The 23,479-nt window shown below is 53.6% G+C and overlaps 1 protein-coding gene across 6 annotated transcripts in view; it reads right to left on the reverse strand.

Annotated features, from left to right (window-relative positions):
* Nucleotides 1-23,479, reverse strand: part of RGS3 (regulator of G protein signaling 3) — a 119,912-nt gene that overhangs the window by 41,140 nt on the left and 55,293 nt on the right. For 4 of the 6 annotated variants that reach the window (XM_059142767.1, XM_059142768.1, XM_059142769.1 and 1 more), the window contains 2 exons: nt 19,579-19,622; nt 12,824-12,946 (listed from right to left, as the gene is read on the reverse strand). In XM_059142767.1, the coding sequence (XP_058998750.1) occupies nt 12,824-12,946; nt 19,579-19,622 (167 nt within the window). Of the gene's footprint in view, nt 1-5,354; nt 8,432-12,823; nt 12,947-19,578; nt 19,623-23,479 lie in introns of those variants that run through there. The other 2 variants (XM_059142771.1, XM_059142774.1) reach the window with 2 other exon arrangements.

Below are 23,479 nucleotides of genomic sequence, written 5' to 3' on the forward strand. Positions count from 1 at the left end.
TCCCCACTGAGCAGAGAGCCTGATGCGGGGTTCGATTCCAGGACCCTGGGATCATGACCTGAGCTGTAGGCAGAGGCTTAAACCCACTGAGCCACCCAAGCGCCCCTCAAATAAATAAATCTTTAAAAAAAAAGAAAAGAAAAGAAAAATTGGAAACAAATTACATGTTGAACTACTGGAGATCATTTAGATAAACACAATGAAATACTCCCCAAATGCTAAAAATGATGCTGTAGAAGAATATTTATTGATATGGAAATATGGATACACCACACATTGCTGAATAGAAAAGAAACAAGTTAGAAAGTTGTGTGCACCAGTAACCCCAATTTGCAAAGTAGATACTCATGTGTATAAAAAAATGCCTCACAGGATACACCCCAAAATGTTAACAATGTTTGTCTCTGGGTGTTGGGATTAAAAGTGAACTTCATTTCCTTCTTCTGCTTCAACTGTATTAAATGTTTTCATCATAATAAACACGAATCGCTTTTGTAACAACACGACAGAAGTCAACTGCCTTTAAGAAACAAACCAACACCTGCCATGCCTCCATTGGTAGAAGCCCCAAGGAGAGGGGTTCAGAAAGTCAAGTCTGTGTGCAGGACAGCTACCATGACTGACTAAGTACCTTCTGCATGCCAGGACTTCACACAGCCCATCCCCTCAAGTGCTCCCAAGAATCCAGCGAGATAGGGGTCCTCATCTCATTTGACTGATGCTACCTACCACTAGGTAGACACACAGATGACACCTAACATTAGGTAGGTGGTAGACATACAGGTAGACACAAAGATGACACCTACCACTAATTGCACAGCTACTGAGAAGCAAAACTGAGTTTGGGCCCAGGCCCCTGCCTCTACCTTAGCTAGGTGTCCTTGTTCCTGAGGAAGGGCAGAGAAAGGTCCTGAGCTAGTGGGCCCTCTGTCCTGTAGGCCCTTGTCTGCCGTCCCCGCAGACCGTCCAGGAGGCGACAGAAGAACAAGTTAGCAAGGGTGGGGACACCAGCAAAGGGAAGGCGTGGCGTTAGAAGGCTCACTGGCAGAGGTCATGGCTCTGGGCAAACTGGCCTGTACTCCTCGCCTGCTGGGCGACTCTCAGGAAGCCCAACCACATCCGGCCCCAGGAGTTCCCAGGCTCTGTGCACACCCAGAGGCAGTGAGAGAAAGCCTCCCAAAGCCTGCAGCTTCCCTGCTGAAACAGCAGGGGCAAAAGAGCCTGCCAGGGGAGACCTTCTTCCTAGGCCCAGCCACTGCTGGCCAGTCCATTCCCGCGGGGCCTCCTCTTCTGTGTGCGAACAGGGTGTGAAGGATGATGGCTCTAGGACCCTCCCAGACCTAAATTCTCCGAACCTACGGCCCTTCCTCACATAGAGCCTGGCAGGAAGAGGAAGGGGGGGAGGCGCCCCACCCAGCTCCCAAAGGATCCCCCCCTCCTCTTCCCCTCAGCTGCATTCCCACCACTATTATTAGAACAGAGCACAGGGAGCATCTCCACCAGTCCTGCCACGCTCAGAGCCCCAGGTGGAACAGCAGCCCCATTCATTATGCTCCAGCAGGAACACACCAGGAATTTATAGACCAGCCAGCCGACTAGACAACCTCTCCCCACACCATTAGCCAGGCCGTTTCTCAATATTTCCATTACAGCCCAAAGTGGTGACTGACTTTTTCTAATGACAACACAGCTGAGTCAGACAAGAGGGTGTCTCTAGGACATCTGTGCCCTCCCCTGCCCCCAACCTAGCCGACTCTTCAAAAGTCACAGAAGAGGGACACTGGACTGGAAGCTTATTTTGGGGCCTAGTTTCAGTTCTAACACCAACTGCTTGGCCCTTGGCCAGGTTCTTGCCCCTCTCTTGGTCTTGGTTTCTATAAATCAGCTTGTTCATCAACCCATCTTGGGTGGGAGGAGGGAGAATTTTCAGTTCCCCATTCAAAGGTTCAGTGGTTCCATCAAAACTCCAGTCATTCATAAAATAAACACTGTACTCATTGATTCTTGGGTATGTATTGAGTTGTGTTCCCAAGGTCTATCTGAGAGTTGATGACAGGTCTCAGAATGCACTCTCCCACTGAAAACTCTGTTTTAAATAGTGGTCAGCTTCTTGGGCTAGCCTACTTAATTAACCCTTAATGTTCTTCCATGAGGAGCAACAGCCGAAAGCTATCAGAGAAAGTCATTCCCATTTGAAAGACAGGGAAATTTACCTGGAATAGTGTTTGAGTGAAAGAAGATATACTTTAAAGGCAATGAAAAATGTCAGGGGTGACTTCTGGGGAAGAGTCTGAAGGAGATTTCTGACCACACGAGAAACGAAAGGTACTGAGTATTGATTACCACAAATTCCACTTGAAAGTCAGCATAGGTCATAGACCTAGTCATGGGAAAGGTTAAAGAACACATATATGTGAAGTTCAAACAAGAGTCTGTGAGTAGAAAGGAAAAAGGAAGAGGTGAGGATTTGGGGTTAGAAGCTCTTTGTACTGGCTTCTTGGGGGCCAGTCTGGAAGGAGGCATCTTTGTGTGAGAGGAGGCAGGAGTATGTTCATAATTTGTGTACCTATGATAGGGATCCCTTCCAGTATGAGATCTGTAAGTATATCGTGAGTACATGATGAATATTAACCACACAATAATGTGAATATTAACCAATATTGAATATTAGCCACACATTTGCATATACCCACCATGCATACACTCTTGTTCCAATGTGAAGACCAAATTGTCTGTTTTCTTTCTCCCTTTAACCTGCTACTAAGAGTTCTGAGACTTTGAAGATGACTCCTGGAGCTCATCTAGATTCAACTGTCTCACTTTTCTTGGTAAAGAAGCAGATAATCAGAGAGAGAGAGTAATTTGCCCAAAGTCCATAGTGAGTTACCGGCAACATCAGGATTTGAACTAAGATCTTCAGAATCCTATTCAGGTTTTCTCTGAGGGCAAGAGTTTCAGTGAGAGGGGAGCCCCACAAATCTGGGGAAGAGAACCATGGGAGCAGCTCTGGTCAGTTCTCCTTTGTCTCTGAGGATGCAAGGAGTCAGCATAGACTATTGTAGTATCCATGACCCTGAAATGAACTTGGCCAGATTGTTTAGTAAAACACGTGGGGATCCAGGCTCTGCTCTCACCAGATGGAGGCACAACAGAGAAAGTTCTCAGCCAAGATAGTCAGGAGCTTTGGCTTGACCACTTACTTGCCCATGACTATGGCCAGGTCACTTACCTGGTTTGAGACTCAGTTTCCTTATTTAAATTCTAGAACATGAGAGTCTCAAACCATAGGACCCAATTCAATTCTACAACATCTCCTGAGTGCGTATCAAGAATAGGGCAGTAACAGAAAAAGAATTAGACAAGATAGGACGGATACTGGCTGCCAAGGAGCTCACAGTCTTGCAGAAGAGACATATCTGCCTAACGCACTGTTAAGGGTGAATGCCATGGGGCCACAGAGAAGGAAGCAACGACTTCTGATGCACTTTTGATGCACGTCTGAGAATGGTGTCTCTGGAGAGGGGCTGAGCCCTAAAGGTTGAGGACTGCAGGGGCCGCAAAGAGGCGCAGGCAGCCATAGGTGGAATGGCTGAAATACGAATGCACAGAGTTCGGAGAAGGGTTGAAATAATCCAGGGCGGTCAGACTGGCGGCACACAATGAGAGTAGAGGGTACCCAGTGAGAGCCGAGCAGAGACCTGGCCTTTATTCTAACAACAGCCTCCCTCACGGTCTGAAGCAGCTTGGCTGGTCTGTGATGGCTGGAAAGCAGTAATGCAGAGCAATCCAAGAGCCCTGACACTGGGCCACCACAGTCCAATCCTCGCCACCCCCACTATGTGACCTTGGGCAAGTTTCTTAACTTCTCTGAGACTCAGCGTCTTTCTCTACCAGCTGGGTGTAAGGAGAGTAGATGTGTAACAGGGATAGTGAACCTCATGAGGGCCAGATTAAAGAGACAACACAGGTCATAGTGTACATACTCACCCGACCACCCCATGTTATCATTCTGCCCTTAAGCCAAGGATCTGGGAACAAGGGCAGGATGGTGGCCCTGTTCAGAGAAAGGCTTGAGGGAAGATAAGGTCAAGACAGTATGGAGAGTCAGGTTGTGCTGTCTTCCTTAAGAGCTAAAACAAGGGGGCACCTCGGTGGCTCAGTGGGTTTAAGCCTCTGCCTTCGGCTCAGGTCCTGGGATCGAGCCCCACATCGGGCTCTCTGCTCAGTAGGGAGCCTGCCTCCCCCTCTCTCTGTGCCTGCCTCTCTGCCTACTTGTGATTTCTGTCTGTCAAATAAATAAATAAAATCTTTAAAAAAAAAGGGGGGGGTAAAGCAAGAAGACCACCGTGGCAGAGGAGAAGGGCAAGATGGCGAAGCTGGCAGTCTGTCCAGAGCCAGATGGGCAGCAAGCAGGGGAGAGGAGAAGGCTGCAGAGACTGGAAAACACTTGAGCCATTTAGGGGAAAAGAGCCTGCTTCCTCAGGGGAATGTCTGAAATCCAGTCCAGCTGATTCCCAGTCACTTGGGGTTGAGATTTAGAACTAGTCAATTAGCAAAATCTGGGCCCAGAGTGCAGAGCCGACTCTCTCCCTGCCCTTGATGGGGCTCGGGCCAAAGGCCTATTTCCAGGACTCAGGTCCTAAACCTGTAGCTATCCCCTTCTGCCTTTGGCCTCAGTTCCATTGCTGCTGGGTACCCAGTACTGTGTCGGCTGATCCTCTAGAATGCCAGAGTCGAAAGGGAAAGGGCCGTTCAGTGACCATTCCAGCGCCCCCTCACAGCCTGCCTTCAGGAACTCTCCCTTGTCCGTCATATCAAATCTGGTGTGAAGCTCTTGCGCTTTTCTGGGCTACCCCTTGGACACGTGAACTCTGGGAGCTTAGTCTCCACTGTGCGGAGAAGAAGATTCATTTATCCTAAGGCATCTCCTCTAGAGCTGAAAGGGCCACGGCTTTCACATGCACGATATCATCCTCCTGCCTCTCCCGGAAGTAGATGATTGATTTCCCTGCTTCCGCCCGCAAAGAGCAAGCCTCTGCATCTGGGATGAGCAGTGGGTCAGATGGAAAGGCCCTGGCTTGTCTTGCCAGCTGTGTGATCTGGGATAAATCATTTAACGTCTCTGAGTCCCAGGCCCTTTTACCCGTACAGCGAGGCTGCTGGTGGTCTGGGGAGATAATGCCTGGGGACCCTGGCTGCCACCCTGGAAGGCCCCGCTGTCCCTGTGAGGAACCCTCCCAGAGATGGCCTCCACCCTCACTCTGCAAACCCCACCTGGGGCTGTGTGAGAAAGGCGGGCTTTGGTGGATGAAAAATGTTTAAATAAAAGATAAAAAAAATAAACAGACAAGACATACATAAAGAAATGTCCTTATTTCCAACAGGTCCCAGCTCCCAAAGGGTCAAAAGGCCAGGCCAGCAGAGACCCGGCATGGCTCCTTCCAGGAGAGACAGAGTTTCAAAAGACCCAGCGCCTGAGAACTCAGAAAACACGGGATCCAAGGGTGTGAGGAGAACTTAAAGGATCACTTTGTATTCAAATCGCACAGATGGCCTTTTTAACAATAAATGGTTTGCTCCCATCCTCCCGGCTCCCAGGCCCCAGACACCAAACGAAGACAATTGGACCATCAGGAAAGAGACCATTGTGTAGGCTTCTTAGCATGATTTATGTGGAGGGCAGGGCCCAGCCGTGTTTCCCGTGATTATGACTCTCAGATGCCATTTCCATGGCATGTCCATCATCCCAGGCTGGGACGGCCAAGGACACTGAAGAGCGGCAGCTGCTCCGTCCTATCTCATCTTCTCGAGCCCGTGGAGCCCAGGGCATTGTTTCATCCATCTGAGAGGCAGAGCCTCAGTGGTGCTGTGGCTCCCCACGGTCCCCAGATGGACGGGCCCAGGCCCTCCAGGAGCTGATGTTTGCTCCCCCAGCGGCTGGCTGGGCCTAGGACCCCAACGGGAGCACCAGTCAAGTCAGCAGGTTGTTGGGGACAAGCTGGGAGGAAAGCCCTGTCCCCAGGGCTCCGTGTTATGTTCTGATTCTCCATTTCCCGGTGGCCAGAGCTCCTGTCCTCGGCAACAGTCGGGGGGTGGGGCGGAGGTTGGTCACCAGGTCCTGGGGAGTCGAGCTTGCTGCCTTTCCAGACAGGCGATCCTCCCGGGCCTCGCATTCCCCTTAATGTTATTTTATAAGGGAATCAAATGAAATCCAAGTGCAGCTTGCTGTCTCTGCTGAGGCAGCTGCTCAGCCTCTCAGAATGAACCCTGCAGGCGGAGTCTAGGCCCCTAGACACGGGTATTGCCAGGCCGCGAGGCCCAGCCTGTTCCCCTGCTGGGCTGGGACATCGGCACGGTCACTGGCAGATACATGCCATCCCCTCTTCAAGAAGTGTCTGATCTTGCCTACATGGGAGGTGAGGGACATAGCATTCCCTTCTGGACCATCCTTCGTAGAGTTCAAGTGGCCACGGCAGCTAAACAACCTCACCAGGCACAAGAGCCCTCTCTAAAGACACTGAGCTCTTACAGAACATGACGCAGAGACCATCCAAGGTCCAGGGGCTTCTCTGGCCTGAGCCATCTCTCCAGCTTCTTTGATCCCGTTTTTCTATGCAAGTGATTGTGGTCCTACATATACCTTTTGTGTCCGACCTGTATTACTCAGACCTGTGACCTCTGACTTCCCTCCCTCTAGGTCTTGGCAGTTAGAGAAGGGTAGGAGAGCTGTACAAGCCTGAGCTCCAGGCCGTGACCAGGCTGAGCTCTAATCACTCACCCCCAACTGGTCTTCCTTTAGCTGAGCCACACCTAGCCCCAGTCCCTGAACCTTGGGAGCTCTGCAGAAAGCAAACCAAATCTGTTTCTAGAGGACTGTGTCCCAACTTCCTGTTGGACCATTCAGCACAGGATGGGCAATCTCTACTGAGGCCTGGGGGCTGTGAACCTTCCCACCTGGGCCAGGCGAAGCCCCAGCTGTTCCCACCTTCCACAGCCATTGCTAGAACTCAGCACTTTGCCCACCCAGGCCCAGCCAGAAGGAGGCTCTGTGAGGAAGGCTCCAGGGCTCACTTGCATCACTGAGAGAACAAGACAAAGTAGAGGAGAACAAAGGCGGATGGGGGCCAGGGAATTCTCTCCTCGCGGCCCAGAGCCTCCACTGTATCCCAAGGTCTGGAAAGTCACATATCTACCTCCCCAGACTATCCAGGACACGCCACCACAGCTCTTCACCCAGAAGACTGAACGGACCCCTTAACTGATCCCTTTACACCACCTGGGTGCCTCCTTGGGCTCTCTGCTCTCAGGCTCTTCTACCTGAGCCTGTCCCTCTCTTGAAAGCCTTCAGTGGCTTCCCCCTGTATGTAGAGTGACATCAGCAAAACATTAACCACCATGGCCCTGCGTGACCTGGTCCCACCCACCCTCCTGGTCTGCCTCGTCACGCAGCTCCCGCCACACTAGCCTTTGCTGGCCCCAGCAGGCCAAGGTCTTTCCCGTCTCAGGTACTGTCCCCAGGCTGTTCCATTTGCCTGGAACACTGCTTCCAAAATCCTTGACTGGCTAACTCCTTTCTGGCCTGCAGGTCTCAACTTAAAAGTTATTATCCCTACCCACTGACCCCACCCCCCATAGCAATCTAAATAATATTCTCTCTTAAGGGAATCCTTTTCTTCATGGATGATCAGTTTGTCATCTTGTGCACGCATGTGTGTGCGTGCGTGTGTGTGTGTGTGTGTGTGTGTGTATCTATTTAACGCTCACTCCCCTTCTAGGACTGGTATCTTGATAAGAGCAGAGACCATATCCACCTCCTTCTCCACAGAATCCCCAGGTCCTAGCCTAGAGCCTGGCATAAAGTAGATGGCCCCCAAATATCTGCCGGATGAAGGAGTGAATGAATGAGAACAGATGAAGAAGTGATTGCGTCAAGACGTCTTCTGGCAGCGGAGGCTGATGACATTGCTCTCCAGCAGGGCTGACCTCCGCCAACCTCTCCTTTGCCCCCAAAGGAGGCACCAGCACCACGGGAAGCCCAGATGCTCTTTCTTCTCCTTTCTCGTCGTAGAGAAAAAGTTGGGAGTCCTCTCCCTCTGGGACTTTCTGATGCCAGTCGGCATGTGCCCACAGAGCCTCTCACACCACTGTGGTCCTTCTGAAGCCAGTCCACACACACACCCGTGGGGCCACTCCCTTCAGATGACCCTAGGCCCACCATCTTGGTCCTCCGTTTTGGGTCCAGTTGAGGTGAGGTTACTGTGTGGTAGGGGATGCCCAAGAAAGGGTTAAGTTGCCAGAAGCAGAGTCCCGCCCTTGGGTTTGCTCAGCCAATCAGAGTCTGTCCTGATGAGGTAAAGCTTCTATCCTGGGTAGCATTGGTTGAGTTGGCCGCCCCCATCTCCTGCTGGAGGGAGCCATAGGGGTGGAGTTTCTGTGGAACCAGACAGAACTGGAATTAGCTCGCTGCCTACTCAGGCCAGGGCTGCCTGTCTCCAAGACCTGCCCCTGTTCCTTCCTAAGGTGCTTGGACAGACCCTGGCATCTCCCTGGTCCCGCTCTAGCTGACCAGTGGAGATGACAAGGCGTCCCATCTGGGAGAAGGCTCAGAGCCAGAGGAGACTCGGGAGGCCTCAGTTTCCCTGCCTGGGCCCCAAAATACAGCAGCTGGTTAGCAGGCAGTGACCTGGAGCACGCATCCCATGTGCTCAGAGCAGCAGCGTTCAGCTTCAATAAGCAAGGCCACTAGACGAATCTTCCTATATAAACATAGCTTTCAAGTGAGAACAAGAGCGGCTAGTTCACAGAGCTCTTCTTGTGTGCACATGACTCGAGCTTAATCGTCCTGAGAACCCTGTCAATCCGTCCACTTTCCTGACGAAAACACTGAGTCTCAGCGAGGCTCGGTGCCTCTCCTGAGCTCATAGGGTGGTCTGTTTATGCCTCCCATATCACTTGCAGGATTATTTCTGAGCAGTCTGTTGGCATATCTGTCTCTGCCCCTGGACTGCGATCTTGCAAGGCAAGAGCGTGGCGGATCCATCTGTGCATTCCCACCGTGGAGTCCGGGGTGCACCCCGAGAACGGAGCTGTTCCTGCTGCCCTGCACCCCTCTCCTACCTGATGGCCATCAGCAGCCTGCTCTCCTCAGAGGCTTCCCCTGACCCAGGCCTGTGCTGTGTGTGTGGCGGGGGCTCAGAGGAGGTTCCCAAAGTGAACGCTGAATGTGCGGCCTGGACCCCTCCAGATGGCTCTCAGGACCCCAACAGGCTCACCTTTAAACTGTGGCTTGCCATTCCTAATCACCTCTGCCCAGTGAAAGGAAAGTTCCATAGGACAGGTCCCATCCATCTCTGGGACCCCAAAGGACCTAACCCAGTGTCTGACACCGAGGAGTCATCTGTTTTGTGTGTTTGATTGAATAACCAAAGAAAGATGCACCTATTTGCCCCTGTTGGCCCCAGGCAGGACTACCTGTGAGTTATTCTAAATTAGAAGCATCCCAGCTTCCCTCCCCATGGGGGGCAGTCTAGTGAAAGTTATCCAAGGCAGAAGAAAGGCAGGCTCCCTCTAGGAATCCATACTGAAGTAAGGAGGGAGAGTTCTGATGAGAAAGAAGGTGTGGGGAGCAGAAGGAAGCTGGGTCTTAATTGTACAGAGAGAAGGAGAGCTCACATGGGTGACCCAGGGCAGCCTCTTCCCTAACCGCAGGCAGCTCCAAGGGAGCTGGAGAAAGGCATAAGAGCCCCCAGAGAAGGGGTACAGGCTGGACACTGCCTGCCTCGTTGTGTCCACACTGCCCCAGTGGAGGGCCCCAACCCCAGCTGCAACCCACAGGTGCTCTAGGGACAGCACAGAAAGCCTGTGACTGCCCCAACAGACCCAGCCCCTACAGGCATTAGAGTTCATGGGCAATCCAGTCCTATGGAAATCTATAGGGCAGGGTTCCCTCATGGAGACTGCATACTCCCAGGCCCTCCATGATAATCTTCCCTGGGAAGCTTTCAAGACCATCCCAAAGTTCAAAGAGCTAGAAAGAGCCACCTGACCAATGCAAGAGGAGGACCACTGAGGAAACTGCTGCAGAGGTCACACACAGGTGGTGGCCCATCGGTCTCTCTGTTGTTCTTGGAATCCATCTTCTTCCACCGCCCTCTGCCTTTCCCAACAAGCATTTCATGTTCAGGACATCCCATTTACGGTTTACAAGCTTGGGAAGAACTTCATGTTCCTCGAGGTGTATGAAGAGTCCCCCCCTTCCAAGGGATCAGCAAACACAGTTGAACAGGGTGGAGAAGGGGCAGCATGGGACTCCAGGGAGTACCCCCTGCAAACCCTTCTCTCCGCAGAGAGGCATCTGGGGTGGGGCAGGGAGCAGCCTGGGCAAAGGCTGCCCTTTTGCTGAGGAAGGCGGAAGGCGGAGCATTCTCAGAAAGAGTAAAGAAAAGGCATTTAAAATAAATAAATAAATAAAGGCATGCTACTCAGGACAAATTAATCAAGCAGGACTCTTTCTGCCTGAAAAGCAAGAAGCTGGGGCCTAAGCTCTGCCTGGCCTTCCCTCTTCTCTCTCCCTGGAGGTCAGCAACCTTAGCAGAAAGGCTGTAGCCTAGCCCTTGGCAAAGATGTTCCTGGTCACCTCTGAGGCTGCCAGGACCTGGTGGACCTGAGTGCAGGTGGTTGACCAGTGGGCCGGCTGGATGGCCACCAGGCCAAGTTGTTAAGGTTGGTAGAGTGCTCCTGGAACTCCATTGGCCTGGAGAAAATCATATTTACCAGAATTTTTCTCGGGGAGCTTTTTGTAATGGACCAGAAGGAGTAAGTTGCTAAGACTCTTCAAGTGTGTGTGGTGGGGGAGGTTGGGCCTGAGACCCCAAGGGGGCTTCCTGCCTAACAGAAGGTGCTTCCATAACTCCCTTCTTAGGATGATGGGCATGGGTTGTGCAGGGCTACTGCAGGGTTTAGTTCTCAGGCAAGGGGGCAGTTCTGAGGTTGTCCCAGTGCTCTTTCTTTACCCTTCTCCCCCCAACACACAGCTGCTCCAGTAAACACACATTTAAAGAGTTTTGATTTGAAAAGTTTTCTAACTGTTGCCAGCCCAGGGCACCCATAGGTCTTGGCATGGCCCAAAAGCTGGGCCCTAAACTCTGGGGTCCTTCCAGTGTCCACCAGCCAAATCCACAGCCGGCAGGGCCCAGAGCCTGTCTCGGAAACTCGGACTACCTTCAGCCACTCACACTGCCCTCCCAACCGGAGATGGAGAGACCACCCCAGGCACCAAGAAGACAGTTGTCAACACACTGTCTGCAAACACTGAAGTTGAGGCAGAAAGAATTCTTCCCCGTCACCCACCAGAAGGAGCTAAACCCAAAATATAAGAAAGCTGGGGGAGGGAGGCATGAGTTCAACCATGAATCATCCCAGGGACTGCCCCAGAGCAGAGAATGGCCTGGTTTCTGACCATGACCAAGCCGGGATCAAGGATACCAGGCAGCCTACAGCGTCATCGACAGGTCTCGGATCAGCAGAAGAGCCTGACAATGGGAGAGTAGCAACAAGGAGCTGGCTGGGGTGGGGAGCACGGCAGTGCAGTCCCCACCGCTGTGCTTGAGCAAGCGTCCACTGCGTGCCAGGCACTGTGCCAGGAACTGCATCTGTACCATCTCATTTCCCTCTCCCAGCAACCCTTTGAAGGAGGAACTGTTGTTCCCAGATGGGGACACCAAAGCGTTGAGCAGTAGCGAGACTTGCCCAAGGTCAAGTGACTTGTCAGCCAGTGGCAGAGCGTGAGTCGAAGTCCATGCTCTTTCCACTGTCCCCCTTCATCAAGTTACTCTTGTCTCTGGCTGGTATAAAACAAAATAACTTCTAAGTCTGAGATGACCAAATTCTCAGACTGTTACTCCCTTCATGAGGGAATAGCCGCAGGGCTGCTATCTGCCGCCACACCAGGCGCGGCTGCCCAGAAGCCCCCTGTCCACAGCAGGCCCGTCCCGGCAGCCCCCACCGTGAGCCCGCCAAACGCATGGGGAAGAAGACCCAGCCGCCAGCTTTACTGGCTCATCCTCTCGCCCCGAGCCAGCGGACCACCCACTCAGATCCTTCCGCAGCCAACCACACCAAACCCCCAAATGGCCAACACTTTCAGTAGAGAGAAGTCACCTGCGTGATTCACAAAGGGGAAATACATCTGTGCCCGGTGGCTGGCCTCCGGCTGACAAAGAGGAAGGCCATGACCTGGCTCCCATCCCCTCCACAGGCACTGGACCGGCTTTGGGGCACCCATCTCTAGTCAGCCCCAGCAGGGAGGCTCTAATCTTCCCCGATGCTCCAGCTGGCGGGCCCCTCATCCCCAGCCAACTCTACTCGGCTCCACTTGGCCAGGGCCTGCATCAAACCAGAACAGCTTCCACTGTGGACATCGCCTCCCAATGATACTAGCCCTTGGCCAGCATCAAACATTCAGTGCGCTACCCCTAGGCACGACCTACCCTGTGGCAGAGGAGGCCTCCCTGCCAGGCGGCAGCAGAAGGCCAACCCCAATTCAACCTGGCCGGAGGCAAACCATCTAATGGAGCCGAGAAGCGATGGCCATGCTCCCTTAGGCGCCGTTGTTCTACCTGAGCCAAGCGGAACCCACTCAGTGGACCCCGTGACATGCCAAGAGGGAGAGAAATTCAAGCACCGGCCTCCCTGCCAAGAGCTTGTTGCTCAAGTCCAAGTCCTAAGCTGGAGCTGGTCCCAGGCTCAATGCAGAGGCTTGAGGGTCCGGGCTAGGGAGGGGAGGCCAGGCAGCCAGGGCCACGGCCACCAGCAAGGCCCTTACCTTGCGCTCCGGGGGTGAAGCCATGAGCTGTTGCTGCTTAGCGATGTTCTCCGACAGGCACCAGCACACTCTCTTCTTCTGCTCCTGTGAGTGCGCTTCCAAAGTGAATAAGCACTCTGCCTTCTGACGTCAGGGCAAACAGAGGAGAGGATGGTCAGGGCTGCTCCCTGGTTCGGGGGCTCCCAGGCCCAAGCCCGTCCCCGGATTCCAGAGGGTGAGGCTGCAGCAGGGAGGGGAGGGCCAGCTAAAAGCCACAAATGCACACTAATCCCCAGTGACATCGAGGCAGCCCGAGGAGCAGGGAAGCTGGATCGGGGGCCAGCTGGCGAGCGCGCGGTGTGCGCCCGCGGGTTGTGTGTGGGGGGAGGCGTTAGTTCCCAACACAGTGGAGGCCTGTGGAGAGCCACAGGACAGAAATGGTGAGGTCACCCCCGGGGACAGGCAGCACAAGGCGGCAGCTGGGGGAACACATGGGGGACCCAGAGGGCCAAGGTCTCCAGCCCTCTGATGCCCTGTGGAGTCAGGACCCCACCTCCCGCTCACAAAGCCCCCCTCCCCCCGACCGTGGCACAGGATCTGATCACAAAGCCCAGGTTAGATGGGCAGTTGGACAGATATAACAACAGAACTCAAACAGAAACTCAGGTCCCTTCAGGAAGTCTTTGGCAGGCATAGTCACGTGGCCACACCAGTGCCTGGCATAGGAGCTGGGTCCGACCCGACCTGGGGTCTTTCAACCCAGCCAAGTGCAAGGACAGACACCAGCACGGCCACTGCTGTCATTCCCATCCCACTTTGCCATCTAACCTTGTCAAGTGCCATCTCATCCCCCCAACTAGACTAGAAAATCCTTCCAGGAAGGCCTTTTCCATCTGGACCCAGCACAGTCCTTGGCAAGTAATGGCCTCAGTAAGCTCTGGCTCCTGGAGAGACTTCCGGGATGAGGTCAAAGCCAGGCCAGCTTTGGCACAAGCATCAGGGTGCTGCCGAGACCCAGGGAGGTGGCCCTGGGGAGCTGGAACATGTTGGGGGGGCAGGGTGGGGGTGGGTTTGGAGGCAGCCGAGCAGGCCCAGGGCTATCATGCACTCTAGAACACTCTGGTCAGGGGACTGCAGGCTCTTTCCGACTCCACTGGAATTTGATTATAACCTCACAGGGCTGTGATTACATGAGCTCAGCCAGGGAGCTGAGAGCAGGAGCTGGATGGCTTGGAACTGAGAAAAAGACAGTGTTTCTATGCAGTCCTTCCTCATTTTGCAGTTGGACAGGCCTGGCTTGAATTCCAGCTTTGCCACTTCCTACCTGTGGACCTCAGGAAAGGCTGTCAAGTGGGAAGGCCTGTGGTAACGACATCACCCCCTCTCAGAGCTCGTGAGCAGGTAAGTCAGGAGAACAATCAGAGGCCTCAACAGACAGCAGCTACCGTTGTTATCATGCCACACTTTGCTCATTTAATAAATATTTATTGAGTGCCTGCTGCATGTCAGGGACTCTACTAGGTCCTGGATATGAAGAAGCAAATAAGAGAGACTGAGCTCTGGCACTCAGATTGGGGCAGAGACAATAAACCCATAAACAATGAAATAATATCATTACTAATTGGGAAAAGGCCCAAAGGGAGAGGTGCTGCTTGAGCCTGGTGGTCAGAGAAGGCCTCTCTACAGGGGCAGCTCTTAGGTGAAGGCTGGAATACTAAAGGCCAGCAAGGCAAGCGCTTGGGAGAAACTGTTCCAGGCAGAAGGAACAGCACATGTGAGAGCTCTGAGCTGAGAGGGTTACCAGCAACATCAACTACCAACTGCAACAGTCTCAATTCTGCCACTACCCCGCCAACCCTCAGGGATGCCACTCTTGGGGCGGGGCTGGCTCCCATGCTAAGTGTTCCCAGAGCACCAGCCACTCTTCTCCTGCCCCAAAGTGCTCAGAAGCAGATCTTCCTAAATGCATCGGAGGGAAGAAATCGCCTCTCCTTAGCTTCAGGGAACTGGGCGGATATGGGGAGGAAATCCTCCCACTTAACAACAGATTCCTCTACTTCTCCGAACCCCCAGCCCACTACAGGGGAAGGACAAGCCCAGCAAAAAAGACCCCAAGATTCCCCGGAGGGAAGCCAGCTAGGGCGGGAGCTGACCCGAGGGCCTTGTGTTCCATCTCATCATGGTCCCCTGCCAGGTGAGGAGAGAGGCAAGGACCCTGGTCCTTTCCAGCTTAGAAAGGCCATTTCTCCACAAAGCTGGCCCTGCCTTTACCTAGCTCTTTCGGCTTCAGCAAATCCCTTAATCTCCCAGAGCCAGACCTCCTCTTCCCTTTCTGTGCCAAAGCAGGAATTCTGCCTTAATAACAATTCATTTTATCTAACTCATTTTAAAGAGAATTTTCCCACCCATCCATGCTCTCGTTTTGACCTTGACAATCCCATGAAGAGCTAGAGAGGGCTTAGATGGTTACTCCCAATCCAAGGAAGAGGAAAACCAAGGCTCGGAGTGGCTGAGGGCCTCCTCCACCTCTTAATGCCAGTGAGCAGCAGAAGGAAGGCTCAGAGCCTTGCAGAAACACCCGTTGAGATTTGATTCCCCCAAACCCAGGAGGCCCCCTCAGAGGCTGCTGGGATGCTGAGGGCTGGCAGGAATGATCCTCCTTGCAGACTGGGCCCTAAGCAACCCGAGCATGAAGGCCTTTAAAGAGCAATGCCAGCAGCGGCTCTCAGAGCAGCTACAGAGCTCGCTGGAACCGTTTCGTATTATTCCACACTGCTCTGTGTTCAAGGACAGTGGCCCCTTCCTACGAGACAGAAGGAGAGCCTCCCCTCACAGTGACAGGGCTGCCAGGGTCCCCATCTTGAGACATCCCCCGACATGCCATACCCCTCACAGCACTAAGTGCGTCACCAGTGGGGTCTCAGCCCTTCTTCCAACAACCTTGCCAGGTAGAGGCTGTGATTCTGTCCATTTTACTGACACCCACAAGAACCACTTCCTCTTCCCTACCCTGTGGATAATCTCTTTTTAGAAAATCATACTTCCCTCTGCCTGGGATGATGACCATATGACCTGATTCAGCAGAAGAGTTTGAGGCTGAATCTCTGGTCCTGAGAGCTTGAAGCAGAAAGCCTCCTAAGGCTAGGGAATCCAGAAGCCTTCTGAGCTACCAAAGACCTAAACCCAGACCTGGCCAAGGGTCAGGGGTTGGCTGTCCTAGATGGGCAAACATCTGAGGGGCTCCTTGTTCCCCAGGCTTCTCTCTAGGTGCTTTGGAGGCTGGTCTGGTAAAGAGAGAATGCACAGAACCAACTCCCTCCAGGGAAGCTGAACTCCCATCTGCATACATCTATCCAAATCAGGGACCCCACTGCCTGCCTGAGGGCTCGATATGAATGTTCTCTCTTAATCCCCACGTGATTTAAGGCACTGCTTCTGATGCCACTGCACACTGAGCCCTCACATACCAGAATCCAGGGCTGAGGCACTAAGCAGCCTTGAAGGCATCCTCACATCACTCACCCAGAGACAGGGCTCCTGATGGGGCAGTACTGGGCCTGGGCCTCTGCATTCAAACATCCTCAAAACCAACCAGAAACCCAGGTCTTCCTGGCCTCCTTAAAAACCCTGTCTTGCCTTACCTCCTCGTTCTTGAACCAGTATTATCTTTGTAGGAACCAAAACCCCTTCTGCTACTGTTTGTTCACTCGCCTTGATGAACCTCTCTTTTAGTTCTAAATGATCTGACGACCCAGGTAGGAAGGAAAGGCACAGCTGTTAACCATTTTTCAGACAAGAACACTGGGGCTTGGAGAGGCTAAGTCAGCGGCCCCAGGAGACCTCAGGAAAGGAGAGTCAAAGTCTGCTTTCTGCCTCCTCCAGAGCCTGTAATCTGACCACATTTGTATAACTCTGTGTGTACATTACAAGGAACATGAGATATTCCTCTTAGCTTTCTTTTTAAAAGGTCAATAAATCATTAGTGATGTCTCTAATGGAGAATAAATGAATACGAAAAGCTCTCCCCCCGTTATGAAGCTGACAATAATAATAATCCCATTTACGGAGCACTCACCGTGTGCCAGACTCTGTGCTAAGTGCTTTGGTCAGGGTATCTTATTGAATCTCATTTAATCATTACGACAACCCTGCCAGGTAGGCCCTGTTTGAGCCATGTTTCAGAGAAGCGTATGTGACTTGCCCAGATCACTCAGTTAGGAAACGGCAGAGCCAGATGCAAGTCTAGGACTTCCTAACCCCAGAGCATAGACTCTTCAATGAATGGAGCGCGGGATCAGATTCTAAGCGAACGGTCCTTGACCAACATGCCCTTTGTCCCAGGGACCCCAGTGCCCTCAAGGTAGCAGGGGGCTGTATTGGTCCCCTGGTTTTGCAGGGACTGAGGGACACCTGTCCAGGAGAACAGAGGCCCCAAGGCCGAGCACTGCCTAGGACAATCCCACCCAGGACCTACTGCGGGGAAATACCCAAAGCTGGGGCCAGCCAGGCAACTGAGGCTTTCTGGATTTCACGGAAAACCCTTCAAACCCCTGACTCTCTTGCCTTACTTTCTTTTCCAGGAGCCACCTGCGTGTTAGACAATGAAGATACACCACTTGTCAGAAGGTCCCATGAAGACTTGAGTTTGGGGCTCCCCCTGGGATCCAAAACCAGCAGGGCAAGCAGGACAAGCAGGCACCCTGGCTTCCTGTTTCAGATGTGCCTCTTCCCACAGCCTCTACGGAGAAAAGAGAGGCCTCTGGCTGCCTGTGAGCTTGCATCTTCTAGCCCCTCTGGCTCAGAACTCCTGGCACTTTAACTGAACTAAAAGGCCGGGGATCAATACCCTTTGGCAGTCTTTGGAGAGCCGGGAGGTCCCAGGTCCCTGGAAGCCAATGAGCAGAAGTGCTTTTCTCTGGGCCACACAAACCAGCTGGCAGGAAGCTCTCCCCGGCATTAAAGAACCTGAAGCTTCATCTCAGGCCCTGCCAGGGAGAACTGGAAGCCAGAGGGGCAAGGCTGAGGGGCCAAAGCTCTGACTTTCCCCAGCCTTGTTCACAGCTGCTAGGCTGTTTGCAGAGCTCCATGGACTTGAATCCCCACTGGCTCTGCAGGGCCTCTGCCAGGTGCTTCCTGGGCCTGGTAGAGGAGTGCCAACATGGGGCAGAGGGAGACATCAAATGCCTTCTTGGCCCTTGGGTCAGGGGGCAGCCAAGGTCCCCAGCTCAGCTCGGACAATGCCTACTGCCCTTTGGAACTCTCTGTCCTACCGTGAAGCTAACTGGTCAACTCTGTCTTCTCCCCCAGGCATCTGGTCCCCACAGGGGACTCTCTCGGAGGCCTGCACCTCTTTTCATGGCCAGGAACCAGATGAATGATTTTCAGTCATAAGTGACATACACACTCCTTCTCAAAAGGGTGTATTCCTTTTGGCCAGCTAGTGTAGACCATGCCCTACCCAGAGTGTCTTGTCCCACAAGACTGGCCAGTTCTCAGGACTGTTAGGAGGGACGGATGTAAGCAGAAGCAGAGGACAGAAACGGGGTTAATGAATCCTTGTTTGGAACAGATACTGCCCCTGCTCCTAGGAGCAGACATGAGACTGGGAACAGAAAATCTGCTGAAAATTTAAGAGTCTGGATGGCTCAGTGGCTCTCAGCCTTTTTATCACCACAGACTTCTGTGATCAAACCCTTGGTCTGACGATAGGGATCTCCCAAACTATATCAGGCAGTAAGTGGTTTGCCTGATTTTGTTTAGCAAAAGCATAGCACTGCCCATATGTGCTTCTGATCAGACCGAGACAAGCAGGAATACCAGTCACACTAAGTGGGCATCCTTCCAGCCCCAAACACAGATGCTTAATGTTTTCTTTAGCCTGCATTAGGGGGCCCACGTAAAGGTGCAATTACCTTCCATCCCTTTAAAATACTGACGAGGGGCGCCTGGGTGGCTGAGTGGATTGAGCCTCTGCCTTCCGTTCGGGTCATGATCCTAGGGTGCTGGGATCGAGCCCAGAGTCGGGCTCTCTGCTCAGGAGGGAGCCTGCTTCTCCCTCTCTCTCTGCCTGCCTCTCTACCTGCTTGTCATCTCTGTCTGTCAAATAAATAAATAAAAATCTTTTAAAAATAAAATAAAATACTGAAAAGATGCTGTAGGAGGGGTCATGGGTGGGACTGCCTGGAAAAAGAGGAAGAAGGGCCGGCACAAGAATCAGGGCAATCTCCAGAAGAGAGACTTCTAACCAAGTAAATCAGGTGAGGCATGGGTATCAGGCCACACCCTCACGATGACTCGGCCAGGTGCTGGAGACCAGGGTCTCCTGAGTAGGGGATCACAGTGTCCTTCTGTCCTCTCTAGGCACTTTTTAAAGATTTTTTTTATTTATTTGACAGAGAGAGAGAGAGTGAGCACATGTGCACAAGCAGGGGGAGCAGCAGGCAGAGGGAGGAAGACGCTCAGCAGGGAGCCTGACACAGGCTCGATCCTAGGACCCCAAAATCATGACCTGAGCCAGAGGCAGACGCTTCACTGACTGAGCCACCCAGGCATCCCCCCTTCTAGACCCTTCTGTGCCCACTGCTCCTCCACACAGAGATGAGAGGCACTGAGGCAGGGACTGCTGTCCCCATTTCACAGGGCAGCAACCCTGCCCAGGACCACGGTGTGAGATGCTATGGAGCCTGGCCCCAGAGCCCTGTACTACACCCAGACCAATGTCTTCCCACCAGTGCCAGGCCACAGAGCTCTCTGTGGATCTAGAGGCAAGGACTCACCTCTGCTAGATACAGCACACAGAACTTCAGGTCTTCTGAAGAACCTTGGAGGGAACAAAAGTGAGACTTGAGTTAAGGTCGGCCCCAGAGACCAAGCAGCTTGCCCTAGCACCGCCAGCTGCCTCGTCCAGAAGCCTGTAGGTGGTACCTCCTGGAAGGAGGAGAAGGAAGAGGCAGGCAGGCACAGGGGACGGGGAAATCGCTGGAGGAAAGTCCACTAAGTAACTAAGCAGATGGCGATGTGGCGAATAGGGCCTTGGCCCGCAGGTCAGTGTCACCCAAGGAATGCTGTGGTCCCACCCCCAGGACAGGTATCCAGGAGCACCTCTGGGCCTCAAACTGCCAGCTGTCGTCCATCTCAGGAGGCCTCCCTTTTTCCATGCTCCCTGTATTAAGGGACCCAGAGGGACACAGATTCAAGATCCCCCTCCAGTCATGGGCCGATGTCGCCCACAGACGGCTTCCCAGCCCAGGCCCAGCTCCTTGGTGTGTCTTCCTAGAGCCCCGGTCTTGAATCCCAAATTCACTCATTCTTCACCTCCCACCTGGGAGGCCACTGGGCGGGAGCGTCAGGCTCCCCGCTCCTCCCGCAGAGGAGTGAAGGCAGAAGAGCTACAGAAGCTGTATTTGCTCAGACTGCTTCGGAAACGCACAGACCAAGAGATGACCCTGGCTGCCGGAGGAGGCTTCTTGCAGGAGGAGAAAGAAAGGATGGGGAAGAAAGGAGGGGGACATGGGCACAGCATGGGCACAGGCAGCGAGGTACAGAAGCACAAGGTGTGGCTCGACGGCTAGCAAGTGTGCGGAAGAAGCCCTGCGCCTTCTCTGACTACTGCTGGCTGCTCCTCGGAACCTGGCATGGCTCCCCACCGGGCCTCATTCTTCTGTGCACAGACCAGGGACGGTTAGGAACTTCCTGAGTTTCAAGCTGTTGACCTCACTGGCCAGGTAGTCCTTTTCAAGACCACTCCACCTGCAGAAAACCCCACACGCTTACTGTGCCCCGTGCTGTCCGTGTATAAGCCCAGCCCTTGCCACAACCCCTAGGACACACGGGCTGTTATCGTCCATGATTCATGTGAGGAAATGGGCTCAACACACATCGGAATCAAAGAAATGGTCCAATAAACCAAAATGTGTTGTAAAGTAAAGGTGAAAAAGTAACAGAGACAGAGGGTCAAGCCAATTCCTAAGAAAAGTCATGAGTGAGGACCCTCGTGTGGGTGACAGCCAGGCCCCCAACCTGGAGCAAGCACGTGGGCAGTTCCCTGGACAAAACGAGGGCCAGGGGTGCTGGCAAGATCCAGAGAAAAACAGGCCAATAGTAAGTGCAGGGGTGGGGGTACACTCTGGACTTAGAAGAAATCCTTCTACTTCTCCCCACCTACAGGAGGGTTGGGAGGGAGAAGTCCCCACCTATGAAGTCCATCATGTTTGAGAAACTCTCACTTGGAGGCTTCTGCCAACTTCTTGCCTTGCTGAGGGTGGAGACAAGGGGAGGTGGTTTCTTTTGTTTAAGAAAACATACTGGATGTCTCCTTGACTTTCCGGAACCAGATCTTAGTGCCAAGGGAGAAACAAAAAGATCTATGTGAGAAAATAACAGAAATGTGGGTTTTAGAAGCTGGCAGTGAGAGAATAGAAGGCTCTAGAAGGGGCGGGGGGAAGCCAAGGAGAAGGGAACCTCAGGGAGACAGGAGGCCGAGGTTGGGGGGAAACTCAGACATATTCCCTACAGCGAGGGGGTGGTTGACGACTGCTTGACTACTTTCCTGGGCTGTGACACCCCCTGCCCACCACCCTCCCGCATTACCCCGAACCGCCCCTGAAATCTGCTCCATGTCACAGCCTTGTGCTGGCAGCACTTGAGAGAAGGACGGAATGGGGGCAGTGCTCAGCATGGCTCGGAGCCTCACAAAGGGACAGCAAGCCTCGGGAGCCCAGGGTGGCAGGAAGGAGCCACAGCTGCAGAGCAGCAGGCCACGAGGTGGCTGAGCCAGGCAAGCAACCTCACCCTTTTAGGAGCCCTTCTGGGACAAAAGTCTGGGCTCTGGGCTTTCCAGAGTGTGGAAATGTGGGGTGAGTAAAAAGGGATACAGAGGTAGCCCACATTTGGGTTTTCCATCCAACAGTCCAACTGCAGTCACCATTTTGAAATTCCACAGAAGTCACCGGCCCCTGGGTGTCCACAGAAGTCACCGGCCCCTGGGTGAACCCTGCTTCCTACCAAGGAATGTGGGCTGTGCAGAGAGAGTCCCAGATGCCCAGAGATGTTTTCCCCACCTAAGTCTGACCCCTCTGTCATGTTCCCAGGGCCCTCTCCAGCCTAGTCTGAGGTCCCAAACTCAACCATCGGCCAAGCCTTCCCTACGCTGTGTGACAAGCCAGGAGGCATGTTGCTCCCATTTCCAGTTGCAGAAACTGAGACCCCGGGAGAGAAAACAAGCTATACAGGCTTGCAGTGAGTGAGGGGCAGAGCTGAGATTTGAACCCAGGACGGCTGCCTCTAAAGCCTGTGTTCCGACCCGTGTCCCATTTCTGCTCCCCCTCCCTCACACCGGTTTACACAACTGCACACCCCCAGAGTGCAGGGATGGGACCGTGTCTCTCCCCCTGCTATCACCTGGCAGCCAGCCGCAAAATCTCAGGGATGGGACCGTGTCTCTCCCCCTGCTATCACCTGGCAGCTAGCTTTCAGGTGGGCTCTGAGGATGCACTCAGCACATGCCAACTGACTAAATTTAACTCCAAGCGTTCCAGCAGCTGGGACCTAAGCCACTGGGTTTCCAAGCCTGCGCACCTGGCTCCCCAGGGTGGCTGGAGAGCCCAAGAATCAGCTGGACATCTCCAGGTCATCCTGAGAGGCCAGGAAGACACCCTGTGGGCGGGATGCTGGCCACCCAGGGAGGGAGAAACACAAAGACCAGCAAAGCCAGTGGGCGACAGAGACAGGAAGAGGCTACAATGGGCCCCGGACGACCGGAGATGTCCCAATTGTTAGCGCGAGCTCTCCACCCGTTCCCATTACACTGCCGTTCAGACCTGCTGAAGCTGGGGGGAATGCTGGGCAGGAGGAGGGCCGGCTTAAGGTTTAAGTGGCCGCCAGCAGCTGGGAGCCGTGGAGAAGGGTGCTTTCCAGCTCCCAAGCTGGACAGTGCTTCTAGTCTCCTAGTCAGTTACACATTCACTCAGTCAAGCAACATTCACTGGGCACCGGCAATGTTCTGAGCCTCGTGCTAGACCCTAGGAGGACGCTTGGCCGGCAGAGCTAAGCTCCATTCAGGCAAGTCACACACGGGAGTCATAGGTCCTTGGGTGGGGTAGATTCTCGCCTTCCGGGGAAAAGCCCTCACCAGCCCTAGCCCACAGGAAAGGCCACGTGTGCTCCTCATTCCCATCCTCTTTGCCCCAGACTGAACTTTTCCCACATGCTGACTTGAAAGGGACACAGCTGGGAGGCATGAGCCACATTTGTCAGTCACCATTCTGCCACGAGAAGCTCCAGTGGAGGCCCCACGTGGACCTCTTAAAACCCTCACTCAGGCCCTGGCTGCGGCGGCAGGTGTCTGTGGGGGCCAGGGACATGGGCTGGAAGACGGGCGCCAGGACTCAGGACACTGGGTTCTACCACTCCAACTCTGACTGCAGCAGAGGGGGACACTGGACCCACAAGCCTGTCTCAGGGGAGGAGGCAGGGGTTCCTCCGATGCCTGGAGCAAAATCTCAGGGATGGGACGTGCACCTGACTGCTCAGTGTCACTGAGCCATGTCCCCGAGAAGCCACATTCGCTGTTGGCTGGCTGACACTGACCAGGAAGGGCATGACAACGCATCAGCGCCCAACCATCCCCCACCCAGGACACATGCCTACTCGCACATACGCCCCAACACCCGTGTCAGT

The sequence above is a fragment of the Mustela lutreola genome, chromosome 12 (assembly GCF_030435805.1).
Source record: "Mustela lutreola isolate mMusLut2 chromosome 12, mMusLut2.pri, whole genome shotgun sequence".
In the NCBI taxonomy this organism is placed as follows: domain Eukaryota; kingdom Metazoa; phylum Chordata; class Mammalia; order Carnivora; family Mustelidae; genus Mustela; species Mustela lutreola.